The sequence below is a fragment of the Calypte anna genome, chromosome 13, assembly GCF_003957555.1.
Source record: "Calypte anna isolate BGI_N300 chromosome 13, bCalAnn1_v1.p, whole genome shotgun sequence".
NCBI lineage: Eukaryota > Metazoa > Chordata > Aves > Apodiformes > Trochilidae > Calypte > Calypte anna.
In genome coordinates this window covers 15,563,487-15,579,396 of record NC_044259.1, presented here as the reverse complement: position 1 = coordinate 15,579,396, position 15,910 = coordinate 15,563,487, and the positions used below count along the sequence as shown (strand labels likewise).

Genomic DNA, 15,910 nt, shown 5'->3' with positions numbered 1-15,910 from the left:
CAAGAGCCATTGGAGGACCTAGATTGAGCACCTCAAGACTTGAAGAAGAAAGGATGACACATGGATACAGCAGAGGATGGACAATTCCCACTGGGCTGGAGGCATTTGGCAGTGGCCACTGCCTCTCCTTCAGCACTGGGGAGGGAAGGAAGACTTCACCTCCTCAGACCAAGCAGCTGTCAGCTGGGGACTTTTTATGTCTCTCTCAAAGGGAAAAATGTTTCTTCCCTGTTCTGAGTCTCTCCCACCTCTTCTAAGACACCTTTTTGCCCAATATTGCAGCTCCACAGGCATTAGCAATTCCCATATGATGGCTGCACGTCTGTAATTGGAAGGAAAAATGGCTAAACAAGTAACTAGGCAAGCAAACTATTTACAGATGGAAAACAACCACTTTTCAGACACCAAGCTCAAGAAAGAAATGGACATTAGCAGCACACAAGTAATTAATGTATTAGCTAGGCTTTTGGTGATGTATTTCTAAATTTGTATTTACTCAAGCACGTAGCAATCGTTTGTATATTGCTCTGGAAAAGGCTGGAACCTGTCAGGTAAAATTCATCATATTATAATCCCATAATTAGCCACATTTTTTCTTTTTTCACATTGACATTACCACACAGTAACATTTAGGGAGATTAGTGTCTTTGTTTTCCAGTGTTTTCCTCTGGCACAATAATAGAAATAGATGTTCAGTTGAGGAAACCGATTTATTTTTCCCAGGGTTAGAGATGATCTCAGTGATTTCAAAGTTGGATGTTATTTTGCTAAAGCCCAGAAGAGTAGAGATTATTTTTATTCATATAAACATATTATTACAGCTCTGATGGATTGGCATATGTGAGCTCATGTTACAGACCCACAGAAAGAAAAAAAATATATACAAGTCTGGGAATGCACTGCAAGAACAACTCACAGGAAAAAAACTCCAGTTCTTGAGGGCTTTTTAAATTAAACTGCAGAGTAGGGAAATACTCCTCAGCATCTCTGTCACCTTGGGACAGGAATTGGGAGGATGTGCTATGGGGCAGCACCCCAATTCCCCTCCTCCTTACCACCAGGGCTTGGCTGATGGAGCTGGAGCACCCCAGCACCGTGATGGGGCAGATCAGCACCCGTGGGGGCAACCAGAGTCAACTGGAACAGGCAAACAATGAGGTTACATCTTTATATCATAGAATGGTTTGGGTTAGAAGGGACCTTAAAAGATCATCTGGTTCCAACCTGGGCCATGGGCAAGGACACCTCCCATTACACCAGGATGCTCCAAGCCCCATCCAAGGCCTTCTCTCTCCTTGCTCCCCAGGTGAGCAGCTGAAAGCAAAAGCCTTCACAGCATCCCCACCGCCTGGCTCTCCTTGTCAGCTTTTGTTTGAAGGGATCCCAAGGCTCATTCTGAACTTACTTTGCACTTCTCCAGCTTTTTTGCTGCCTGCAAGGCTGCTTTGCATGGTGCAGTCACACTCCCCCCTGCTGGCTGCTCCTCTGGAAGCAGGGAGGCATCAAGACAAGCAAGGAAAAAGAAATTATTTTAATATCTAAACCGATGATTATTTTTCTTCTGGGTATTAAAGTCATCCTCAGCAATGACTGTTTCACAGCACCAACAAGGTAACCTTGGTTGCCAGTTAAAACAGCTTCCCTTGCCTCCCCACTGAATTCTTTCCATAAATACAACTTTGATTTAATGTTTTATCTGCTCAGCCACCAGTGGAGGAGCAGGCAGGGAGGAGGCAATGCTCCGGGCAAGTGCCATGGAAATCAGCAGGATCTTCTTGTTCTCACAGCCACCACCTGCCTGGCAGCAGCACATTTCTTGTTTGGACTCTGATAGCCCTGATGTTCATGCTGAAATGAGAAGGGATGAGTGGAGGGGTTTTCTGGGGCTGGGGAGACAAAGCCAGCACCCAATTCTTTGTCCTGGCTTTCTTTTAAAAATAAGCTCCTTCTGCAAAGCAGTCCCAGGCAGACCAAGGGCTGGGGAAGGATGAACTTTGTTTTTGAGGCTCAGGCTGTCAACACAGCACCTAAAGGAATGGTGGAAAAGAGCTTCAGCCAGGAGCATTTGGAGCATGCAGTGTACACAGCTGCTCCAGGGCTTTCCATCACTTACTCAGAGCCAGCATGAGATTGGAACTCTTGAATATTTACACCTTACTTACTCTCTGGAAGGACCTACCTGGAAGTCCCAGGCCTTTAAAATCAGTCATTCCTGATGCTGAACCTGCACCAAGCTTTTTGGTTAAAACTGATCACCATCAAATCACCTTATCACAAACTATACAGCCACAGGAAAAAAAAACAAAACAACTCAGCTGCTGCCACCTCCCCCAGAGTCACCAAACCACTATGTGTTGGAGCACTGCAGCCACCTCTGGATGAGGTTACACATCCTAAATTAAGCTAAACTTAATAACAAGGAGCCCAAAAGAAGGTTGCCTCTCAAACCACCCCAATACTGTTCAAATGCAGAGAATCTTGCCCGTAAAATACGGGACATCACTGCTTGTTGTTCAATTTCTGCATCATGCCATTCCACTTCCATCTCCTCTCCCTCCCTGAACAAAGTGGAATATAATTCTCCTTTTCTGAACATCTGGCATTCCAGCTGGTGGGATTCACAGTCAACATGCATTAGAAATTAAAACCTATTTCAGATTAACTGGTAGAATTTGTCAGCTAATGCTGGAAAGACATTTGTTACATGTGGAAAACACTTTGAGCCTTTACAAAGATAATTAGCTGTTCCCTGCCCCAGTGATTTGCAGCTCAAGAACAGTCACCCTGTTACAATTTAATCTGGAAGCTTAATAGAATTATTAAAAGCAAGCATGAGTTAAGCTTAAAAGGTAAAGTGAATCATCCTGGCTTGTTTTCTCATAGAGACTTCTCCAAGTTTTATTCCCTGTCCCTACTTGCAGAGGGGGAACAGTGGAGACCACAACCACCTCTGACAAACAATAAATAGGTAAATAAACACAAAGGACCTCCCTCAGGCATCACACCTCATCTTTTGACACTGGGAGCTGAAAGGCAATATAAGGTGCTAAGGAAAAGGTGCAACTTCATTCCAGCTCCTTGCAGAGGTAGAGGATAATAAACATTAGCTTCACAATTACCAAATGCCAGAAGTTCCCTCTGAATTGGAAATATTTCATCATCCTTGGCACATCTCTGAACCTGAACTTCACTCCTTAACCCTACCAGCCTCCTTTAACAGCTGAATCACAGCCATTTCAATGTTGTTTACAGAATCCTACAAAGTTATTAAATCTGTTTTCACTTAATCTTGAATAAAACCCCACTGACCACACCTCACCAAGGATAACACGACCTCCATGTTTTCATTTTAATAAAGGTGGGAAATTGCCAAGATTAGTGATTTTCAGTGTTAATAATTTAACAAGGCAATAGACCTTGTAATTAAAAATGAATTTAGGTAGAGTGCTAAATGATTTGTTAATGATTTAAGGACCAATTAAAGAAAATATGTCATTCCTCCCATTCTAATTAGATATACTGGAAACAGTGAAGCTGAGAAGTTCTGATACCAACCCGTTTTTATTACAGTCAGGACATTCATATGTTCTGTAACAGGAAGGTTTAACAAAAAAAATGTGTAGGAAATGCTCCTTAAAGGACATTTGATTGGAAAAGTTGTAAGAGTGATGTTACTAGTTCTGCAGCTTTGTGCTGGCTGGAATATATGGCCTTGAAGATTACTGCTCTATCAACCTTACCTAAGGATTTAGCACTCCCATAAAGCTGCTCAGCCTTGTAGGAGCCCAAAATGCAACTTCAGGTTGGATTTAAGACAGGAGAGGGAAAACTGCTCAGCCAAGCAGGCACCATGAAGTGGGGGGGACCATGCACACAGCATCACTGCAGAGGGGCAGGACCTCCCCCTAGCCCCCCATCAGCCTGCTCAGGGATTTCTCTCCAAGAAAACAACCACAAAAAAAATCTATCCCAAAGGCAACCTCAAATCCTCAGGCCAGGGGAAAAAAACCCAAACATCATGCTGAAGCTGCAGCAAGCAGTTGCTAGCCCAGAGCCTGCAGGGTAGAAGACTCTTGTTTGGGTTTGTTTTACAATATAGATTATTAAACATGAAGTTTGCTGCTACCAAAGGGAAATGTGCCCATTTCCATCCTAAATGTTCCCTTTGCTTGCCCTCTGTGCAGCTCTGGCTGCACAATAAGACAGCTCAGTACCCCAAAACAACTGAAAAACAACTGAGGAACAGTGAAAACGAAAGAGGAATTGTTTTGCAAACTTAGGAACTTGCTTACCTTCCAAAGTGAGGAGTATGGTCAAGAGAGGTTCTCCTTAGTAGGTCAAGAGAGGTTCTCCTCCCCCTCTATTCTGCATTGGTGAGGCCGCACCTGGAGTATTGTGTCCAGTTCTGGGCCCCTCAGTTCAAGAAGGACAGGGAAGTGCTTGAAAGAGTCCAGCGCAGAGCTACGAAGATGATTAAGGGAGTGGAACATCTCCCTTATGAGGAAAGGCTGAGGGAGCTGGGTCTCTTTAGTTTGGAGAAAAGGAGACTGAGGGGTGACCTCATCAATGTTTTCAAATATGTAAGGAGCGAGTGTCAGGGAGATGGAGTTAGGCTTTTCTCAGTGGTGACCAGTGATAGGACAAGGGGTAATGGGTGTAAATTGGAGCACAGGAGGTTCAAGTTGAATATTCGAAAAAATTTTTTTACTGTAAGAGTGACAGAGCCCTGGAACAGGCTGCCCAGGGGGGTTGTGGAGTCTCCTTCACTGGAGACATTCAAAACCCGCTTGGACACGTTCCTGCGCGATGTACTCTAGGTGGCCCTGCTCTGGCAGGGGGGGTTGGACTAGATGATCTTTCGAGGTCCCTTCCAACCCCTAGGATTCTATGATTCTATGATTCTATGATTCTATGGTGTGGTGAGAAGCAAGAACCTCCTCTTAGGAGACATCCTAAAGAACCCAGGACCATCCCACCACTCCCCAGGTGACTTTCAGCTTCTTTCTTCTGCTCCTCCCCTTCCAGAACAAACCCAGAACTCCACCCCCAGCCTCGAGATTTGGGTGGGAAATTGAACAGCAGCTGCCAGGCAGAGTTCTTTTTCTTTTTTGGCTGTCACCAAGTCTCACTCACTGTGGCTCCTCAACCAGGAGTTGGAAAACCCCAAACCTGTGTTTTGGCCACCTTGGCCTGCAGCCGTGATCCTCTCTATTGGGAAACAAAGACTTTCCAAGTCAGAGCTGTTAAAACCATCCCCCCTCTCCTTCTAATATTAATAACAGTCTGTGATAGAGCCAAGGAAATTCCCTATTATTTTTGTATCTTTTGAATTTATTTAAGAGCTGTCGACGTTTTTCATCTCCACGTTGCAAATTAATTCCCCATTACCCAAACCCCCCTGCTCAGATAAACCTTTCTCTGCTCAACCCATCCACAGCTGAGCAGCAGCCAAGGACAGTTGACTTAGCTGAATAATACACACTGGTGCTAAATGAAAATTAAACTATAAATATTTTAAACTACCTGATTTCCTGGATAGTAAAAAAGAAATGTATCATTTGTTTAAACTCTCCCATCCCATTCATTATTTCTTTCCTCATTTCATAAAACCCAACCTCCTAACGACAACCTACATAAATAGAGCTTCAACTTTCATCTGGAGAAGTTTAATCAGCAAGCTCTCCAGGAATATTTTATTCCTTTTAACAGAATAATGATGGAAGTCATAACTCACCTTAATGTGAGTAAGTTTCCTTTCTTCAGCAAAGAAATTCATCAAGACATTTCTTGTTGGCCAGATGTGACAAAAATCTGCTTGCTTTTCCCTCTATTTGACTTCAGCACTTTATGAACTTTTGATTGCCTGCTCTTCATTTTACAGGAGCAAATTCAATTAAAGAAATTAAAAACCAGTAGTTTAACCCTGATTACCTCATCAGCAAATGGCTCTTTTACCACCCAATGGATGACACATGCTCCCCTCTCCTGGTGTTGCTGGAGCCCTGGAAAACTGGGTCATGAAAAAACCTTTCTCTTTTTATGGGTACCATTAGGAAAGGAGGAATCAACTCCCTGGATTTGGTGAGGCACCTCCCCTGCTCAGCCAACAATCCAAGGTGAATGAATTAATAATTTCACTGGAGGAAAAAAAAAAAAAAAAGGTGTCCAAGTCATTCTGTGCATTTTAAGTCTCCCATCTGAACAAGGGTGCAGCATCAGGCGATGCTGGAGAAGCAATCCAGCAGTTGCAAGGTGGCCAGGGCAAAGGGGATCCTCCCCCATTTCCTGGCTTTGTTTCCAGTATTATCTGGCTCCAGGTGAAGGGGAGCAAGTCCCTGGCTGGCAGGATGCCTCTGGTAACCAGCTGGTTATTTAGCAGTCACCTTTTCAGGGTGCAAACACCCAAACTGGTGCTGCAGCCTCTGCATTATTTATTAGCTGAGGACTGGAGCAGATCAGTGGCCAGGTTTTAAGAACAGTGATATCCCAGAAACATCATTATCTAAATTAATTTGCAGATGAATCTACACTTTGTCCTTTGGTATGACCAACCTTATCTCTCGGGGCAGCTTGTTACAATCACTGCCAACATTACAGGGCAAAATTCACCCCAAGTACTTAAAATACACTGGTTTATTTAAGAGAATGTGTTCAGACAATTCCCCAAATGAAACCCACTGCTTAAGAACTTCAAGGATTTCAATTTCATGTTAATTCCCTGTGAATTTCAAAACATTCCAGTAAGCTGTCCTTAGATCCATGAGCAAAGAGCCTTATTGAAGGTTTGCATTAATATTTAAAGAAATTTCTCTTACTTGTGATATGAAGAGGATGGGCACAACAGCTAAAGCAAGAAAGGAATAACTGCTCATCTCAAGTGCTGGAAGTTCTTGGAGTGAGGCAAAGCTGCAGTCTGCTCGAGAAGACACGTGTGAGCTGTGATTTTATGCCCTCAAACACCAGTTACCCAACTCAAAAGATTTCAGCACACATGTGACTATCACAGCAAAAGGCTCAAGGTGCAACTCTGTCCTCCAAGGTAACCTCATGCCAGGGTATCCTCAGAGCAGGCAGCTAAAGGGACATTTCAGAAGAGAACTCAGGAACATTTGCACAACAGCCAAAGCAAGTTGCAGTCCATTAGGCCTAAATACTGTGAGGTGCACCCCCTGAGTACTAAATCTGTGGGACATGTACTGCCACAGCACAGCTAAAGAGAAGAGCACTCTGAAATGCCAAAGAAACTGCAAACTATCTCACAAAAAGCAATTCTGCAATTAGCTGGGTGCATTTCTCCTCCAGCAAAAGTCCCAGGGTTCTAAAGGAGTGGGTTTGTTAGGAGGGACAGCTCAAAAGCAGGAAAGTGAACCAGCTTGTCTCCCTACAGATGGTCTTTTCACAAGGACAAACACTTGGAGGCAGGGCAGGGAACCCCAAGCTTTTCCCCATTAACATACACAGAGGACAAGGTTATTTGATTAGAAAGCCACGAAGAAAAAAACTTTATATTGGTTTGATTTAGCCACTTCAACTGTGCTTCAACAGCTTTGGAAGGCAGCCAAGGTGGAATAAGAGAATACATCTACAAATGCCAGAAATCAACAAAAAAATGCCTCATTTTCTACTAATTTAGGTCAATGATAATTTTTTTTACACCCTTTTAACAGTATTCTAGCTACTCCAGTAAGTCAAGTGGCTGAAAATGTAACAGTTGCCTTGATGGCCTAATTCACTGGATGCACTTAAAAAATTATGACATTTTAAGTGGAGCTTTTAATGTATTTGGGTGAAGTCTGGCACTTCAGTACCTCCTTCAGGTTCTCTGTCAGGCATGTGGTACCAAGCCAAAAGTACCTCAAGTGTCCTCTATGAATCTCACTTAAGGAGAAAACTACTTCACTTCTTGGGGACAAAAAGATGAAGGTTTATCTTTTTGTCCCCAAGAAGTGCAGTAGTTTTCTCCTCTTTCCCAACTCCAAGGTTTAAAAATCCTCAAGAAGCTTTGCAAAGCGAGCTTTCCCTTTGGATCTTACCCACAGCACTGATGTGCTTTAATGTGGGTACATTCAGGTCAGAGCTTCAATTATCTTCCACAAGTTATTAAATTGCCCAACATAAGGAAAAATTACTTGTTAAAGACCATGTTAATTCCTACACTTAGAAAATTCATTCAAGCTTTGCTACAGATGCATAAAAAAACCCAGACAGCCCCTACAACAGAGTGAAATTAATCAGTAACAAGATGGTTCTGAACTGGCTGTCCAAACCCAAGCATAAGCAAGGTCTTTATCTTGCTGTACTGTAGAAAAGCAGTGAAACAGTAAAGATAAAAAACCACAAGCTTGTAATTGTTTTTTATTTTAAAAACCTTATTCAAAATATTAAGTGATACAAGTCCAAATACAATAAAAACTGCTGCAAGAAAATAGTTCTGGGATGTTTTGTTTGTGCTTTACTTCTTGTGGTGATGAAAAGAGCTGATTAAACAGTAGGATTTAGAATTTTTAGCACTTCATTCATTAAGATAGTATCATGCCTTCAGACTCCTCATGCCAACAGCTGTAAAGCTGCTTTTTTTCCAAAAGTTACAGAACTACTTGAATGCCAAGTCATCAATTATGGGCTTCTGATCCACCATTATTTACATATTTATCAGTTTGAAAGCTAAATCACAAACAGAATGTACAGAAAACTAAAGCTTTTATATTTTACAACTCATGAAAACATAAATAATGAAAGTACAAAATACAAGGTAAAAAAAACCAAACCAAACCAAAACTACTGTACCAGTAACTTGATTTACACTAATGCTTAAATGTTTGTCAAAAATCAGAGTGTGCTGCCCACACTTGGGCAGCCTCAGACACCATTACCTTCATCTGCCTGTTACCTGGTCAGGATAACAACACAATTAATTATTCTTGCATTCTCAGGCTTCTCCCATCTGTAACAGCAAACCACAGAACTGTTTCCCAACCATTTTAAAATTCAACAGAAAGCTTCAATGCACTGAAAGCCTGTCAGCTCTCTGTATTTCAGTAAGATGATGCAACAAGGCTTATTTTCCATTCATTAATTACAAAGATAATTAAATGGTCAGAAATACCATTAGAGAAAAAAACTGGAGAGTCAAGAAGCTGCACACCTTCACACAGATCTTGAATATTTCAAAGAAATATATGCTACATAACTTCTTTGTAATTATTTTTAAATTCTTTACTGCTTTAACACATCCTGAAATTATGGAATTGCCATGCTAGCTACAATGGGACCCAGTTATGGAACAAGAAAACAGAATGGATAAAAAACAAGATGAAGGATTTGCAGCATCAGGATTTAAGCATAGAAAAACAGGATTTCTATTTTAAGTTTGCAATACAGTGAGATTTATGAGGCATATAAGTGATTAGCAAAGAGATTATTAATTTGATTTAGTGATGCTGAAGTCATTCACTTATTAGACCTAAGATATTTTATGCTTATTTCTTGTATTGCTGCTATTAAGACTGCACCAGACAGGAGGGCTGATGCTTAATGAATGGAAAAAGCACTAACTGTTAAACTCTGCATCTTCAGAGTTGATGTAAAACGTGACCAAAGTAACAAACAGATGTTTCATGCCCTTGATCTTGCATGAGATTTCATCTCCAAAACATCCAGGTCCAAGAGAGCACATCTCATTCCAGTACAAGCAGCCTATTTAGGATACCTGAATCTCAATACATGACTAGGCAGGTGAAGAGTGGTAAGTTCAGCAAACTCCAGTCACAGTGCTTTCAGAAGACATAATCATTGGTGATTTTCAGGGAGGGCATTGCCTCATGAACATTCTGATCTAAGCGATGATATTCCACTGTCCTAGAGCACAACCCATCCCTCCACCTGCGGCTCTGCACCAGTAAGAAGATCTGGAAGAAAAAGCAGCCAGGTGAGATGATGCTATAGAGAAATGTGTTGGTTGTGACAGATCATAGAATCATAGAATGGGCTGGGTTGGAAGGGACCTCAGAGATCATCAAGTCCAACCCTTGATCCACTCCCACTGCAGTTCCCAGCCCATGGCACTGAGTGCCACATCCAGGCTCTTTTTAAATATCTCCAGGGACGGAGAATCCACCCCTTCCCTGGGCAGCCCATTCCAATGCCTGATCACCCTCTCCCTAAAGAAATTCTTTCTAATCTCCAACCTAAACCTCCCCTGGCACAACTTGAGGCCGTGCCCTCTTGTCTTGCTGAGAGTTGCCAACAGTTCTACTGATGTCACAGTTCTGCCCCTCAGTCCCACCTGGGCAGTGGGGTTACTGTGGCTATGAAACACAGCACGAGTGGTCAGCCATCTCCAGACTGTCCCTGCCATCAAGCCACTCAGCTGCAGTTTGGCAAAACCAACATTCAACCAGTAACTCTTTCAGAATTTGTGTAGTTTCAGCTGTATTGCATATGCAGACTCTTAAACTATCCCCAGAGGGTGACATTTTGTTAGTTGATTCATCTTAGCTATTCTGGCATTTCACCCTTGTCTAAATATAATTGTATTACTGGTGCTGAAGCAAAGGCAGCAGAAGCAGAATGGTGTAATTTGATAAACTGTTCCTGCATTACAGCTCACTGCCCCTTCAGCAGTATCAGCAGAGCAGTTAAAAAAGAGATATGATAAATCAGGCACTCAAGTGATCAGACTTTTAAATGTCTATTATCTTCACCCTATTTAGCTTTGTTTCTTACCAGCTTCATCTAAAAATCCACTTTACTAGACAGGACAACCATGCTGGTAAAAGGAGAAATGAGACAATGTAAGTGGGCACAGGGGAAGAAAAAGGAGACCCTAGACCAATTTGGCTGTTGTCTCACACAGATACATGTCACTATCTAGGTACTTACAGCACTAGTGTATTTTCTGTCCTCAAAATCATTCCTAAGTGCTAAAAAGTAGCATAAACAGCTTTTCAAATACCCAAATGATACAAAGATTATCTCCAATACATACCAAAGACAAGGCATTTTTATCACCTATTAAAACTTTCCTCAAGTTTAAATTTTCAAATGCAACACAAAGAGTCTCACAAGAGACTCCAATATTTCTTTCCCATGCAGACTTGGCAATTCACATTCCTGATATGCCATTGCACTGTAAGGCAGAAGTTCTGGAGGTTTTTTTTAGCTTTATTCTTTTTGGAGTGCCCCAAATCCTCAACCAAAAGAGTACACTTCAAGGATGAGCACTACATTTTCTGCATACCTGAAAGCTAACTTATGATTTAATTGCAGATCTGTGCATGCATCTCTGCTGGCTCTGGTTCCTTAATCTACTGTTTATAATCCTGGGTGGAAATGAAATTAATCAACCACCTTCACTCAACTTGGCTTAGGTCTCATTTATAGAACTTAAGCTGTAAACTGGCAGTGCCTATAACTGAACTGATGCAAGCAATTAATTTATTTTCTTATCTAAAATGTTTAATTTGGGTTCACGTTCACAGCACGGATAAAAACGACAGGAACAATCTGCACCTCACTATCACAAGAAGACAAAGAGGTCAAAGTTTTCATTCTCCTCTTATTAAAAAAGCTTTACAAGCAATGCAACTGCATTTGAAATACTAAAGCTGTTCCTCTCCACCTTCCAGAGCCCACTTACCTTCCTCTTATTGTGATAGGTGACATAAACAACAGCAACTAAGAAGGCAACCACCACCAGATGGAAAAAGAAGTGGCTGTCTTCTTCATCTTCTTCCAGCCCTGTGACAGAAACATCTTTTATCTTCTCACTAAGGGTCTTGACCTCCTCGTTGTAATTACTAATGGCATCAGAGTCATCATCTTCTGGCATCTCTAGAAGGTCAGGGTTGTATCTGGAATTTGATGTCATTTCATAAGGAACATAGTCATCTCCTCCATCTGACTCCAGAGTTTCTTTTAAGAGGGGTGGTGAACTACTTAGTGTGTCTTTCAAATCTGTCAGAAGATCTTCTTCCTCAATTTTAGTGTCTTCAGAAGCATCAACATCCGTTTGAGATACAGGACTAGCAGTCACTGCATGAGAGAGCTCACCTGGAGGCAAATCCCCTTTTGCTGGAGATGGTTTTAGTGTGATCAGTTTGGTTTTAGTTGTTGGCAATGCCTCTTTTTCTGTTGGGCTTGCATCATTTTTTGTTTGGGTTACACTCTGCAAGTCACCTGTCAAATTTTGGAATCTGTTTAGTGTTTCATTCTCACTTCTAGAAGAAATATTTCTTTGCAGCACCTCCACTTCCAGAGATTCTGAGAAAAGGGTGAAAAACAGGCAATATTAACAAAAGGCACTACCTTATCTTGTGGTGCTTCAGCTATACAAGAAAATGATTGCAAGGTATTTATTTTATAGACAAGAAATCTTACGATGACCAAGGTATAAATCAGACTGCAGACATTTTAAAATTCATGTACAGAAAAACACACTCCTGCACTTGAGCAACTTCAAAAGAGAACTCTGGAGTGAGACAGGAATGTAGGACTGGAAGCACATGCTTACTTCATTAGCTTTGCCAAAGTGTGCCTGAAAAACTCAGCCTACATATTTTCCAGCCTTGGAACTTGGGAGCCATGTCCTCTCCTCTTGTAGAATCACACGTGATTGCTATTTTCTACAGCAGCAAACTCTCTCCCACAGGATCTTCTGAGTACTACAGAGGAAGAAGTTCTCAGTAAAGCTTTCCCTGCAGCAGAAAAGTTTTTAATCTTTCACCATTGTGTATTCTGCTGGCAGAAAAATGGGAACAAGCTGTGATGTCTCCTTCAGTCAGGACAGGAGGTCCTAACATCTCCTCCCAGACACTTCCATTGAATTTGTAGAAATAGAAAAAGATTTCCAGCCTTATGTTAAATTCAAATGAAATTATTGAGCCACAGGTTAAAATACAAAGTTGAAGAAAAGGCACTAGGAGTATGTGACAAACAAGGTGAGCATGAAAACCTCATGCAAGAGCCATCACACTTTTCTCTAGGCAAAGGGAAGTTAATAAGGGAACAGAGGGAGTTTATAAATAGCCAATGTTTTTTTAATCCTAAAAAAAATAGCAAAGAGAGAACTACTCATGTTTAGAGCACATCACTTTCAGATTCAAACCAGGAAGCACCTTAAAAATTAAAAACACATTTTAGACTTTCAGTGCACAACATAACTTAAACAGTGGAACCATACTTGCCTTGTATTTTGGTACTCCAAACTACTGTTCCATTTTTTAATTTTCAAAAGTAACATTACTTTCATTTAAGCTCCCTGGTTCACTGGAAAGTTACAGAGTCTAGAAAGGAAGCATTCAACCAACTGCTTGTGCCAAATTACTCATAAGTAAAATATTATCCAGAGGTCACTGAATCATGTTATTCATGAAACATGCATTTACAGAGGCTCAGTTACAACAGACTTTTCCTTCTTCACTTGCTATGCTTTTCCAGCATGAGTTACTCTTTAAGCAACTGTAAAAGAGAGAAGACTCAACAAATCCCACATGAACCAGACATTATGGAGACTCTTTGCTAGAAAGTTTGAAATCAACTGCTTTACATTTATCACACTTCTTGCTGAAGAAATGACTAGTTTGAATTATCATATCAACATTGACTTGTCTAGTATAGAACAAGTTTAGTGTGTAAGAATTTACTCCCCTCTGGAGTCAAGCCAGCTAACTGCATATATGGAGAGAAATATGTGCATGAAGATAGATATGCTGCAAAATAATTTTATATTTACAGCTAATTGGCATGTTCTAAGAGGCAGGAAGACCTTACTGCTACCCTGATCAAACAGAATGAAGTTTTAAAGGATATATGTACTTGCATACAAGCAAGGAGTTCCCACCACCCAAAGCTTCAGCTTCAGAGTGAGAAAGAATAATTTCTTTTTACTTCTAAAATAAGTTATTGGTTGTTTTAATAGGATCAGCAAGTTCAGTAATTCCACCACAATTCATTTATGATATTTACCCAACACTATGTGGCATTATAAACGGTGGTAGCAGTGTTTGCAGTTACACAACACTGTCGGATGATGTCAGATGCAGTGCCCGGACTCCTGAGATGCCTCAGCTTCAGAAATAGATCTTCATGTTCAGCCACTGTGACTGAACTATCCAGCCCAGCCCTTCTTAGTAAACACTGTGCATAAAATCAACTAGCAGGGTTAGAGTTCACTTCGGGAAAAGCTTACTTTTTATACAGCAAATTGCGCCGTGATATTTGAAGCTCTTGGGTTTGATTTTTTTTTTATTTTGGAAGCTCTTGGGTTTGATTTCTGATTTTGAAAGCTCTTGATTTCTCACAGGTTCCTCTCTCACCTCCTGAACCTCCTCCCCCATCCCAGCCCCCATATCAGAGCAGTGAGGAGCACAGCAGAGCTCGCTGGCATGTCCTGACCCCCCAGAAAGGAGCTCAGAACAGCTCTTTCATTTCCTTCAAGAACTCCCTTTCTCCTCACTTCCCACTGCCCGACTCCATCTAAAACAAAGAGGAACTTGAAATATGTATTCCCTATCATGTTACAGCTCGAGGCTGAAGTGGGAGAAAAGAAAACCGACTCAACTAGAAACGTGCAGAGTAACATAAGCTGAGTTTTTAGAGCCGAAAACCAGGCACCCAACTAGAACAATTCACAAGAAATCCCGGCCGCCTCAGAGACCTTTAGGCCCGGACGAGGCTGCTCAAAGCCCGCCGGGGTAGAGGCGCCGCGCCCGCAGCCCCCACCCCCCTCCGGCCCCTTGCGTCCATCCCACCGCCGTCTCCCGGCTCTTCTCTCACCGTGCTCACCGCCGCGGTCCTCTCCGCGGGCTGCCAGGGCCCCGCCGAAGAGCAGGAGGAGGCAGAAAGCGCGGCGGGCCGGGACGCTCCCCTCACCGGCGGCCGCCATCTTCCCCGGCACCCCCACGGACGGACGTGGCGGTGGCCCCGCCCCACGGCGCGCGCCCGGGGCCTGCGCGGGAGGGGACAGGGACGGGGAGACGAGGGGGAGGGAGGAGGGAAATGGCGGCGGAGCGGGAGGGATGAGGGGAGAGCGGGGCTGGGCACCTTCCTGGGTGGAAACAAAGAGTTTTAAGAGTTTTAATCGTTAACCCAGCGTTACCGAGGCTACACCCGCTAAATCGCGTCCCTCAGCACCACACCTCCACGGCTTGTAAATCTCTCCCAGGGACGGGGACTGCTGATTCCCTGAGTAACTCGTTCCAGGACCTAAGAACCCTTTCTGTGAGGAAATTGGTTGTAATATCCAAACTAAACCTCCCATGCTGCAACTTGAGGCCACACGATGGGTGCATCAGTGCTGCCAGGGCCCGAGATAAAAGGCAGATTTAAAAATAATCTGACCAAAACCAGGTTTTTCATTCTTCCTCTGGACAGAGTTTTACTTCTTCCTTCAGATAATTTTTCTTCTTGGTCTGGAAGATTTTCTTTCTTTCATGCCATTAGGTATTAGACCAGTACCTGAGTGGTTTTTGTGCCGTAGCAATTGTGAATAGTTTTTGCCCAATTTGATAGATTTGTGAAAAATATTCTTTCCCATTCTCTCACATTTCAAAACACAGATACCTCAAGTGTGAGAAAACCACAAAGCAACCCAAAGGTTGATGGGGACACCAAGGACAAGCCATGAGTAAGGCAACAAAACTCATCCTGAGCATCTGCCAAGTTCCTGTGAGCTGGTTGCATGTAATTTGTTTGGACTGGTAAAATCTGGATGAGAACTACTTCCCCCAGGAGTGTTAAATTAAATATTTGAGATAAAACAGACTGGGAAATACTCCAGAATATTTTGTGACAAGAAGGAAGACAGCCGGCATTGCACAATTCTGCCGGCTGTGGCTGAGGTGGACCAAAAAATAGCCAGTTTTAATGAAAAGCCACTGAAGCTTTAGAGAAAATCAGTTCAACTTAGTGA

General features: G+C 42.4%; 1 protein-coding gene across 2 annotated transcripts; it reads right to left on the bottom strand.

The window, feature by feature from the left end:
- Positions 1 to 8,580: 8,580 nt before the first annotated feature.
- C13H5orf15 (chromosome 13 C5orf15 homolog) lies at positions 8,581 to 14,915 on the bottom strand. Of its 2 annotated transcripts, none has more exons than XM_030459266.1 (3): positions 14,776 to 14,915; positions 11,639 to 12,261; positions 8,581 to 9,908 (listed from the first exon to the last, which is right to left on the bottom strand). In XM_030459266.1, the coding sequence occupies exons 1-3, from the start codon at positions 14,882 to 14,884 to the stop codon at positions 9,777 to 9,779; spliced, it is 864 nt and encodes a 287-aa protein (XP_030315126.1). In that variant the 5' UTR covers positions 14,885 to 14,915; the 3' UTR covers positions 8,581 to 9,776. The 2 variants fall into 2 exon arrangements, with proteins under 2 accessions (XP_030315126.1, XP_030315128.1); XM_030459268.1 differs by having other exon boundaries at positions 14,785 to 14,915.
- Between the last annotated feature and the right edge of the window lie 995 nt (positions 14,916 to 15,910).

Excerpts from the sequence above, each read along its gene's own strand:
- C13H5orf15 (XM_030459266.1), bottom strand. The coding sequence starts at position 14,884 with ATGGCGGCCGCCGGTGAGGGGAGCGTCCCGGCCCGCCGCGCTTTCTGC. Across the intron at positions 12,262-14,775 it reads GGACCGCGGCGGTGAGCACG|AATCTCTGGAAGTGGAGGTG; the intron begins GTGAGAGAAGAG and ends CCCTTTTCTCAG. Across the intron at positions 9,909-11,638 it reads CCTATCACAATAAGAGGAAG|ATCTTCTTACTGGTGCAGAG; the intron begins GTAAGTGGGCTC and ends TTTTTCTTCCAG.